General features: G+C 38.1%; 1 protein-coding gene across 3 annotated transcripts in view; it reads left to right on the top strand.

Moving 5' to 3' along the window:
* The window catches only part of LOC109937727 (arf-GAP with SH3 domain, ANK repeat and PH domain-containing protein 1-like), a 315453-nt gene that overhangs the window by 236175 nt on the left and 67252 nt on the right, over window positions 1-12026 (top strand). For all 3 annotated transcript variants that reach the window (XM_048595762.1, XM_048595761.1, XM_048595763.1), the window contains 2 exons: window positions 4550-4713; window positions 9553-9686. In XM_048595762.1, coding sequence (XP_048451719.1) covers window positions 4550-4713; window positions 9553-9686 — 298 coding nt within the window. The remainder of the gene's footprint in view (window positions 1-4549; window positions 4714-9552; window positions 9687-12026) is intronic.

The following is a 12026-nucleotide window of genomic DNA, read 5'->3' as shown; positions in this document are numbered from 1 at the left end:
GCTTTGCTAAGTGGATTCTCATTGAGCACTGATGCCCTCTGCCTTCAGCTTTCAGTGTTACCACACATTCAATAATCATAGTTTCCTTGCTAATACAATATTTTAGTATATAGTAAAGTCTATCAACAAGAGTAATCTTTAACTGCTGAATCTGTAATTATACAGATTCTTTAGCAGGATTAAACCTCAAGAAGGGAGAAAGGGATAAAGCAGGAGACTGCAGGCCATTCAGTCTAACCTCATTGCGGGGAAACCAGTAGAAGTTATTCTGAAGAATAATCTGCATTTGGAAAGGCAGGGATTGACGGAAAACTGTCAACATGGTCTTAGGGAGGTCATGTCTGACCAACTTGATTGAATTTTTCAAAAGTGACCAAGTGTGTAGATGAGAGCAATGCATTTGATGTAAACCACTTGCACTTCAATGAGATTTTTGACAAGTTTCCAAGACTAATAATGAAAGTCAGGGCCCATAGGATCTGAGGAAATTAGGTTAATTGTATCCAGAATTGGCTGAGTGGTAGGTAACAGAGGGTAATGGTTGAGGGGTGTTTATTGATACTGGAAACCTGTGTTCAGTGGGGTTCCGCAGGGATTATTGTTGGGGCCCTTGCTGTTTGTAGTATATATAAATGATTTAGACATGAATGTAGGAGGGTTGATCAATAAGTTCATGGAGGATACAAAAATTGGTGGAGTGGTAAATAGATGGGAGGGGATAACCTTTGTTTGCAGAAGGGTATAGACACGTCATCAGAGGAGCTGATCAGTCGCAGATGGAATTCAATCCAGATAGGTGTGAGGCGATGCACTTGGCCAGGAACAACAAGGCAAGAGAATACTTGATGGGCAGGAAGCGCCAAGATCCAAGAGACCTTGGTATGCATGTTAGGAGATTAATATGCAGCTCAAAGACTTGTGTGGGAGAAGTGGGTTTCAGTTCATGGCCCACTGGCACCAGTAGTGGAGAAAATGGGAGCTGTACCATTGGGATGGTCAACACCTAAAATAAGCTGGTGTCAGTGTTTTGCAAACCACATAACTGGGCAAGTAGAGAGAGTTTTAAACTAAATAGTAGGGGTAAAGGATCAAAAAATGTGGGAAGTTGTTTTTGTTTCAAAGACTAATGCAAAGATGAGAGAGGAAAACAGTAAAATGCAAATGAGGGGGTCAAAGAATGGCAGGAAGGAGTAGAGAGGATAAAGAAATAGGAATACACCAACAATGAAGATTTGATCAAGTCTAGTTCTGAAGAAGTGTCACTGTTAAGTGTTAACTCTGCATTCTCTTTACAGATGCTGCCAGACCTGCTGAGTTTATACAGCAATTTCTGTTTTGTTTGTTTTAGATCTCCAACATCCGCAATTCGTTGTTTTATATTAACCAAGACTAGATGTTACAAAAATAACAAAAAGACAAAACCAAAGGTTTTGTATTGAATGAATGTAGCATTCATAACAAGCTAGCAAATTGATAGCATGCATTGAAGTTAAAAAAACAGACTTGATAGCAATTTTGGAGACATGACTTCAGTATAGTGAGGATTGGGCTCTAAATATTGAGGGATATGTGATGTTCAAGAAAAATGCAGATCTGGGTAAAGGTAGATGACTAGTATTGTTAATCGGGAATGGTATTTGTCCAAATAGTTAGAGATTATCTTGGTTCAGGAGATCAGGATGTAGTATTAGGTTTGGATGAGGAATCAATTGGGGTGGAAATGGGAAATAATAGGTGAGATATAACACAGGCACCCTAACAGTAACTACAAAAAGAAATATTGGGTGCTTTTGATGAGGGGATGCCAATAATCAGGGTGACTTTAAACTACAGATAAACCGGAAGAATCAGATTAACAATAGTAGCCTGAAAGAGGAGTTCATGAAATGCTTTTGAGATAATTTTATTGGAATAGCACATTGGAAGCAACTAGTGAGCAGGTTATGTTAGCTTTGGTGTTGTGTCATGTGATGGGATTAGTTAATGATCTCAGAGTTATAGCACCTCTAGGCATCAGCAACCACAGTATATTTGAATTTTGCATGCAGTTTGAAAAGGAGGAGATTGGTCTAAGATTAGCATTTTAGACCTAAATAAGGGCAACCTAGGTTGGCATGAAAGCTAAACTAGCTGAAATTAGGACACTAGTCTAAGGGATAGATCAATAGAGAGACTGTGGAAAACCTTCTAAGGGGATATTTTAGAATAAGTATATTTTTACTGTAAGTAAAAAATTTGTTGTCCATGGTTAATTAAAAAAGGTAGAGAAAGCATTAAACTTAAGGAAAAGGCACACAACTGTGCAGAGTTGAGTGGCAGATCAGATGACTGGTCAAAGAAGAGCAGTTTAATCAGGAGGAAGAAATTGGAACATGAGAGGAAGCTAATTAGGAATTTTAAAATGGTTTTAATTTTAAAAGGTGAGAGTTTCTACAGGTGTTCAGAAAAGAAAAGAGTAAAGGAAGTGAGTGGTCCTTGAGTGAATGAGAATGGAGAATTAATAGTGGATGATAAGGAAATGGCTGATGAACAAATATCTTGCTTCTGTCTTTGCTATAGAAAATACAAAAAGAACCAGTGATAGTTCTAAATCGGAAAGTAGAAGGAGCATGAAGACTTAGTGAAATTACATTTGCAAGGTAAATAATAAGAAGCAAACTGAGGGTGCTGTGTACTGACAAGTTTCCAGGTCCAGATGGACTTCAGCCTAGGGTCCAGAAAGAGGTTGCTTGTGAGATAGTAGATGTTGGTCTTAATTTCCTAAAATTCCCTAAATTCAAGCAAGGTTTCATTTTAGCAGATATAATTCCCCCTTCAAGAATGGAAGGAGGCTGGTTAGCTTAACATCTGTCATGGGAATGGTGTCAGAATCAGTTTTTGAAAAAACCATAGCTGCACATTTGGAAAAACTTGAGATAACTGTGAAAAGTCAGGATGGTTTCATCAAAGGTCAGTCGTGTTTGATGAATTTTTTAGATTCCTTTGAAGGAGTAGCATGCACTGTGGATAAAGGGGAGTTTGTAGATGTTCTATACTTGGATTTCAGCAGGCTTTTGACAAGGTACTACACAAAAGGTTATTGCAGAAACTAAATGCTAATTGTGTAGAGGGTAAATTTTTATCATGGATAAAAGGTTGGCTAACTGGCAAAACAAATATACACAAATGTGTTTAGTTTTAGATTTAAATTTTATTGTTGAGTATTATGTATTATCTCAAGTATGGGAATATAGGAGTACAGTGAAAAGTATATGAAGTTGCCATTCTCCGGCACCATCTTAGTATACAAAAGACAGGATTAAAAACTGAAGCAGAAATTAAAGAAACAGTCACGGATGGGTTATGCTAGGTCCTCAATATTTTACAATTAACAGCAATGACTTTATTGGAGGAAGTGAAAGCATAGTAGCTAAATTTGTGGGATGACACCAAGCTAAGTAGAAAAATCTGTTGTGAAGAAGACATAAGGAAGTTGCAGACATATGTGGATAGCTTGAGTGAGTGGGAAATTGGAAATAGAGTATAATGAACAAAAATATGATGTTTTTGGCTTTGGCAGGACGAACAAGAAAGCAACCTATTAGTCAAATGGAGTGCAAATGCAGAAGTCTGAGGTGAGGAGGGATTTAGGTGTATTGGTGCATAAATCAAAAATGTCAGTATGAAGGTAAAGCATGTAATCGATAGAACTAATAGGATTCCACCCTTTATTGTGAGAGGAGTTGAAAACAAAATTAATTTATACTGGACTTTGGTGAGACCACATCTTTCATATTGTGTGAAGTTTGCTCTCTTGCTTTAAGGATGTAAATGCATCGGAGGCAGTTCAGAGCCGGTTTACTAGTCTGATACCTGGAATGAGTATGTTTTACGATAGGTGGACATAGCGGTCTTATTTGCACTGGAGTTTAGAAGAGTGAGATTGAACTGATTGAAGTTTGTAAGATCATAAATGGTCTTGAAAAGTTGGATCTGAAAAGAATGTTTTGTCTTGTGGTTCAATCCAGAACTATGGAGCACTGTTTTAAAGTTAGGGGGTCACCCTTTCAGAGCAAAGATGAGAACTGTTTTTTTAATCTGAGGGTTGTGAGACATTGGAGGAGGGGGTCACTGAATATTTTTAAGGCAGAAATAGATTCTTATTAGGCAGGTATATTAAGGATTATTGGAGATCGATGAGAATGTGGAATTCAAACCCCTGGCAGATCAAAAGATTGGCATGGCAGGCTTGAGGGACTATAAAGGCCTCCTTCTGCTCTGATTTTGTACATACCAGTATTAATATTTAGGAGAAAATCAAGGACATGGCAGCCTGCAGAAGTATTGGCTCTCAGCTTGGAAAGAAAATCCATTGGTGAAAAAGCTATGGCTATGATCAGATAGGTGACAGCAAAGCGAAGTGAGCAGACATGCAATATCTTTTATAGTTGTACCTGTAAAGTAACCCAATCTACTTAGTTTGAGAGAGATTTTTTTTCGTGAATAACTATATACTTCCTTTGGGTTTTATAATGCCTTAAGATTTTAAAGTTGTTTCTTTTTTTAACAGATGGATATCAGTATTAACGAACAGTAAAGAAGAGGCATTAAACATGGCATTCAGAGGAGAGCAAAGCAGTGGAGAGAACAGCATAGAGGACCTAACCAAAGCCATCATTGAAGATGTGCAGCGGATGCCTGGCAATGATGTCTGTTGTGATTGTGGAGCTCCAGGTCTTTGTTTATTTTCCAGCAGAGAAATTTTATTTAACTGATAGCATAGCATAATTTTGCAATTTTCTAATCAAATACAGAATATTACAAATTAAATACTTCATCAAAGTGGTACAAGTCAAGCCTTTCACATGGAACCTTTTTAGCTATGTTCGATTTAAGCTATAGTCAATTCTAAGACAGTTAAGAGTTGGCATGCAAAATAACCTTATGTTGGAATGGTATTTGCAGTTCGCTGTTTAGTGATGGTTTTGCATGAAGCATATCCTCCAGAACAAGGTTTTCCAATGCTCCCATTCTAGATAATCCTCACATAGAACATAACCTTGTATTTTTGTCCTTATTTTCCTCTGAAAATGTCATTTTAATACTTGACGTATATTCTTCTTGCTCTACTTGTCATAGTAAGATGTAGTCAGTGTAACTCCAGGTCTAAAAGACAACATTTTTAATAAGTAGAAAGTATAATGCCTCTATAGCAGGTGTACCCCTATTTATCATAACATTATTTTTTTCAACTTGTGTTGTTTCCATTATGCAACATGTGTAGTTTTGAATATTTTTAAGCAAGGGAATCTCACTAAACTCTCTGAGTTCAGTTACAAACTGGTGCATATTCCCTGACATGGAATGCTCAGCTCATTCTAGAATCAGTGTTATACCCTACCTCCTAATATAATGATCTGATTACAAGTCTTGAAACCTGTGTACACATCTATTAGTCTGAATTTATTGTTGATTACACGCACGTACGCACATGCAGACACATCTTGCCAGAAGCAAGTTCAGGTTCAGAGGCCACCCAGATACCAGTCAACGTCCTCGAGTGAAAAATTAGTGCCTGCTTTAAGGCCTCAGTATACTGCTGCTGTTATTCAAACAGTTGCTAAAAGTTGGAACTAATTCATTCAGGTGTAACTGGGTTTAAAACAGCAATATGGTTATCGATATTTGATGAACAAGTATACTGATACTGAAAAACAATTTTCCATTAGTGCAAAGATGTCACATGATTAGGTAGTAGCTGTTTTATGCTAAAGTATTGAATAACTTTTTTCACATTTTTTTTTCAGAATATTTTGTCTTCCACCTTCATGCGCAAGTCCCAGTCAATCTAAAATTTACTTGGTGTAAAAAACATTAAAAATAATTTTGTTTATCGCTTTTTGTTCCATGATTGTGTATCTGCGTAAATCCTTCAATGTGAGAAGCTGTTTAGAAAATTTTATGACATGATTCTACACTGGGAATGCCCAAAGATGCTAGAATCAATTCCAGTACCAGTGGCAGAGATGAAATACTTGCTAAAAGTCACTAAATCTGTTTTGTGGTTTACTTCAAAAACGATGTTGGGCTGGTATGAAAGCTTTTGACACGGTAGTTCATTTTATATTCTGAGTGTAGCCAGTTGAAAAACAGTCAACCTTAGCTGTTGCCATATCTTGCATAGAGACCAATCAGTAAACCCTGTTGAGTTTGCTTACAGCCTTCTGGAAGGGATCCTCACTCAAAGACATTCTGCATCTGATCAAGAAAGCAGGAGAGGGCTTGCTAAAATCCATCCATTCTCTTTGATTTCTCTTCATCTTTCTCCAACCTCCCCTGCCAGTGATAATCCCAACTGTAATCCCACCCTTGCACACCTTTCTTCAGTAATGATTCCTGGTGAAGAACCAAATGAATCCCTGCTGGCAGCCACTGCTCCCAGTGCTGCTATCAGTAATGAAGCAGCTGGCAGCTCCCATTGCTGGGATGGGCAAGGCCTGCAATTAATTGTCCGCCTTGAAGCCAGGAATATCATGGCAGGGTTTCTGCTGCTAATAAGGAACTTAATTCCTCTGTGTTTGGAAAATTGAATCAATGGAGGTGTCTCCGGATTTGCTGCCAAACTGAGTCCCTTGATGTCATCATTACATTCAGCCTTATATGTGGTCATTAGCTTGGAAAAAAAACGTGTTAAGCTTTCCTCAAGGTTAAATATCCATGATCAGTTTGTTCAAGCTGACTCCTGTGTCCATGTTGTAAACAAACATTCCTACCGTGAAACGCTCTGTGGAATGTGAAATCATGTAAGATCATAGGGACTAGGTGTTGGTCATTTGGCCCTTTGAGCCTTTTCCACCAGGATTTCTCTTTCATAAAACCATGTTGCATTGTCCTGATATCTTACGATAACATCCTTAATAATGGATTCCAGCACCTTCACATACGTTACACTAACTGCTGTATAGTTTCCTGCTTTCTACCTCCCTCCTTCCTTAAAATCCACTGGGAACATTTCAGAATCTAAAGAATTTTGGAAAATTATAGGCAATGAATCTACTATCTTTACTGCCAATTCTTTAAAGACCCTAAGATGTAGGCCACCTGGCCCTGAGGACTTGAACCTTTTGGTCTGTCAGTTCTCCTAGCACCCTTTCCCCAGTGATTGTGATTGCATAAAGTCTATCCCTTCCTTACAGTTTTTGTTTCCCAATTATCTTTATGAAGTTTTCTAAGCCTTCCACCATGATGACAGACAGAAATGATGTGTCCAAAGCCTTCATCAGTTCTTTATCTTCCTTATTAATTCTTCATATTCATTGTATTAGAGGACCAGTTTTTTCTTAGTTTTAGTTGCACTTTTTCTGTTTAAATACTTTTTATATTATTTGCTAGCTTTCTGCCTTTGTTGTCTTAGTCATTCTTTGCTGTCCAATCTCCTGACCTACCTTTTTTAACCTAATTCTTTGTGTATTTGTAAAATGTTTCTTTCAATTTACTATTATCTTTAACTTCCTCATTTAGCTGGGGATGAATGATCCTTCTCAGAGAGTCTTTCTTTCTTTTAGGATAATCTTGCCTGAGAGTTATCATAGAATCAGAGAATTGTTACAGTGCAGAAGGAGGCCATATGGCCCATCATGCCTGTGCTGGCTCTTCAAATAATCATTATTACTTGGTGCCAATTTCCTGCTTTTCCCCATACCGTGGCACACGATTTTTATCCAAATAATCATCCTATGTTCTCTTGAATGTTATAAATGTCTCCTTTAAATGTCTTCCACTATAACTGTGTTGATCTGTCTTTTAACCTAGTTTCCTAGTGCATCTTAGCAAGCTCCGTGTTTATACCCTCAGAGTTACGTTTATTTCATGAGTCATCAACTCACACTTCTCCCTTTCAAAACTGAATATGATATTTTAGGATGTTATGCTCGCTATCACCTAGAGGTTCCTTTAACAGTAGATTATGGATTAATCATTGCACACTACCACATCTAAGATAGGTTGGCTGTAGAATGTACCATTCTATACCAATGTCCCGAAGACACTCTACAAACTTCTTTTCCAAGCTACCTTTACCAATCTGATTCCCCATTCTATGCATAGATTAAAGTCCATCATGATCACAAGAAATCTATTTTTTAAATCATTTTGTATCTTTACCCAGTATTTATTCTACATCTTTGATCTTTTAAGTTAAGGTAAGCTCTCAGTCCTGAAGTAATGCTATTCTTAATTAACAGGGTGAACCTGCTACCTTTTCAGCTTTCTGTCATATAGCCTTCACATTCAGGTCCCAGCCTTGGTCACTGTTAAACCGTACTTATCAAATTCCTGTCAGGTTATCCACATTTATCCCCATCTGTTCTAATAATTGTTTCCCTCTCCCTTCAAGTGAGTCTCCTCCATTTAGATTTAAGCCTTCTCTACCATCCAAATTTTATGATTTGCCTCAGCACTGTTCAAGAGAAAGCCATCCCGATGGTACAGCTTCTACTTTCCCCACTACTGGTGCCAGCACCCCAGGAAACAAAACCCATTTTCCCCATACCAATCTTTGAGTCAGATGTTCATTTCTCCAGTTTTATTTACCCTATGCCTATTTAGTAAGTTATGCATTTTTTAAGTTCCTAGCTGCTCATACTCCCTCAGCAGAACCTTTCTCCTAGTTCTGCCTATGTTGTTAGTACCTACATAGGCCATGACAACTGGATATTCCCCCTCTGACTGCAAATTCTTCTCCAGCCAAGAGTAGATGTCCCAAACCCTGGAACCAAGCAGGCACCACTGCCAGCTGTACTGTCGCTCCTGGTTGCGCAGAACTGTTTCTGTCCTCCTGACTGTGCTGTCCTACTACCTCTACATTCCTATTAATACCATCCTCTACTTGAATTACTTCCTGCCCTATGTTGCCATGGTTGGTTGATTCATCCACGCCGCAGCCACCATTTTCATCCATACAGGTTGCAAGATCCTCGAGTCTGTGGAAAATTGCAATGGCTTTTAGCTTCTTGGTCCCCATACTTGAGTTACTCGCAGTCACACCACCTTGTCTCTTAAGACTGACCAAATTAAACAAAGGATCCTGTCTGAAGAGGTTGGACTGCCTCCTGGAATAAAGTATCAGGGTAACTTTCCCTCTTCCTGCTGCATTGCAGTGTCTGCAGCTTAGCCAAAACTCTCAAACTCTGAGCCAAAATTGCTCATGTACCAAAACTTATTGCAGATGTGATTACCCTCTGGATCAGTTTTGCAACCAGAGATTTCCACAACCTGCAGTCTTGATGCATACAAAAACTGTCCCATTAACCCCTTTCTTCAAGTAAAGGAATACAGATCACAGTTATTTCAATTGATTATGCCGCCAACTTCGAACAAATAGCATTAACAAAGTGAATGCATAGGGAATCTTCAAAGTGTAACAGAGCTAAAGTATATTTATGCTAGTAGTTAATTTGAAATGAGTTAATATTCACAAATTCTCTATTAATATTTTACAGAAGGATTTCACTGAGCATTTCTTGGGTTTCTGCATTGAATACTCACATTGATAATTTTTTTGCTTCTATGCAGATCCTACTTGGCTGTCAACCAACCTAGGAATTTTGACATGTATAGAATGTTCTGGAATACACAGAGAAATGGGAGTGCATATTTCTAGAATACAGTCCCTAGAACTGGATAAATTAGGAACCTCTGAACTCTTGGTGAGTTACTATAATTATGATGTTCTCTAGGGAAAAAGTTTTTTGCTATTTTCACAATATCTGAAACACTGCAGTTGCACAAAACATGAGGCACCACACCTGCTGGCTGTTATATTCTCTTTACAATATTTAGGTTCATTGGAGTCAATGGAACTGAATATAATAAGCAGCTGATAGGTTACCACTGTTTTTTGTGAAATGCCTGAGAGAGATTTCTGCCGCAGTAACCCCAAATTTTTTTAAATTGTTTGTAATTGTAAGTTCTAAATTGATGATTGTCAAAATGAAGTATAATTGTTAATTTAATCTGTACGGTACAGATGAATATTTTAACATTTGCAATGCAACTACACGTATGATCTTTTTTGAATTGTTACTGTTAGAGTATAGAACAACTTGTTGTGTCAGCCCACTGCTGCCTTTGAAGTAATCTGCATTAAGAGATCTAGAGATTGTTAGCAAGCATTTCACCTCCGTCAGTGTGCACTGGTGCTGCAAATGATTCCAGTGTCTTTCAGTTTACCCAGTGCAGCGGTAGAGTCATGTCATCAAGTTGTTCAAACAGCCAATCACATTAAAGGACTTTTCGGTTCACTCAGTCAGGGAATGCAAAGCAGTAAAATGAAATCAATTTTCAAATGTTTTACAGAGGAAGTTGATTAATATCTCTGTGGAATTGGGTACAATGTAGCCTGTAGCAGAGCACTGAGTAACAGGCCACAATTTCAGGATTTCTGTGCCAATTTGACCCATCAGTTCTTGGTTTACTCCACCTCGGTGTATGCCAGCAGATGTAGCATCGGAATTTGATGCCTTGTAAATGAAGGAAGATTTGATAGCCTTTATGATCTAAGATGATGAAGATTCTTCAGCAAGAGACACCATGATCAGACTTGGAGATAGATTTTCTGTGACCTTGCTCCCTATCGTGGACTTTTGATTCAGTAGACTCCTAAAGCTGTTAGCCCATTCTTCAATTTTCTTATTGGATTGAGATTTGAGAGGTCCCGGATGAGCTTCGTTTGTTGTTAGTTCAGGTGGCAGAATAGCTGGTTTGCAATTCAGAGTGATGCCAACAGAGTAGGTTCAATTTCCACACCAGCTGAGGTTACCATGAAAGTCCAACCTTCTTCATCTTCTCCCTGAGGGGATTCTCTTGAGGCATGGTGACCCTCAGGTTAAACTCAGCACCAGCCATCTCTCTCTAATGAAAGAGAGCAGCCTTATGGTCCTCTGGGACTATGGCAACTTTACTCTTACCGCCAGACTACTAGCAATGGAAATCTATGAATTGATGAGAACCTCCACTTCTATTATATTAAAGACACAATGTAAGTTTGAGTTGTTTATATAAATGCAATGGACATGCAATTTAAGAAAACTTTCTACAAGTACCACTCGGGAGATCATTAGAGAAGATTGAAAGGTGTGGAGTTAGGGTAAGAATCGTAATTATCCTGTTACACTCTCAATATCCATCTTCTAGTGTGGATCCAAATGTTACACACATTATTTTAATTGAGGTATTATTAAGGTTTTTATTTACAGAATCATTATCACCTCTTGACTTTAAAATGCTACAGGTCTCATTATGAAATCTAGACTTCTGTTTGCCATTTTTAACAACTTTATCCACCTGTGATCAAGTGCCCTCAAAAAGACTCTGCTCTTCTGCAGCGCAAGCCTGTTTCCCCTCAGCATTATTAATTAGGTGAGGGGTGAAAAACTAATCATATATCCACGATTAAACATTAGAAATTTAGGATAGACTTGTGAAGATTAGTTTCTGCCTCAACCACTAACTCGTGTCAATATTCAAAATTAGATAGTCAGATGAAAGTGGAAGCTGAAGATATATAGGGACAGGGTGGAAAAACATAGTTAAAATTATTTTTGGTTTTGCGGAGTATCATCTCCGATGGGCTGGATGGGCCAACTGGACTAGTAATGTTTAACATCTGTCAAGACAATTAAAATCTACCGTAAATGTCATTTTAGTTTGAAGGAAGTTACTTTAGATTGTTTTAATTTATAGGCATAACTATTGATGAAATGGGACAATGTCAATCCATGACCATCTTACAAAATTCTCAACCGTTTTTTTAAATCATTTACAAGATGCAAGACTAATTCTATTGGAGACAGTCAGTTACTTTGAGAGTTAAATATGTTATATAATATTTTGCCATTATGGTCATTGAATATGCAGAGCAAAACATTTATAATTTAACCCTAGACAACAAGGTGCAGGGCTGGATGAACACAGCAGGCCAAGCAGCAGCATAGGAGCAGAGAGGCTGACGTTTCGGGCCTAGACCCTTCATCAGAAGGGTCTAGGCC

This window comes from Rhincodon typus, chromosome 4 (assembly GCF_021869965.1).
Source record: "Rhincodon typus isolate 14 chromosome 4, sRhiTyp1.1, whole genome shotgun sequence".
Lineage (NCBI taxonomy): Eukaryota > Metazoa > Chordata > Chondrichthyes > Orectolobiformes > Rhincodontidae > Rhincodon > Rhincodon typus.
This window is presented reverse-complemented; position numbering and strand designations above follow the sequence as displayed.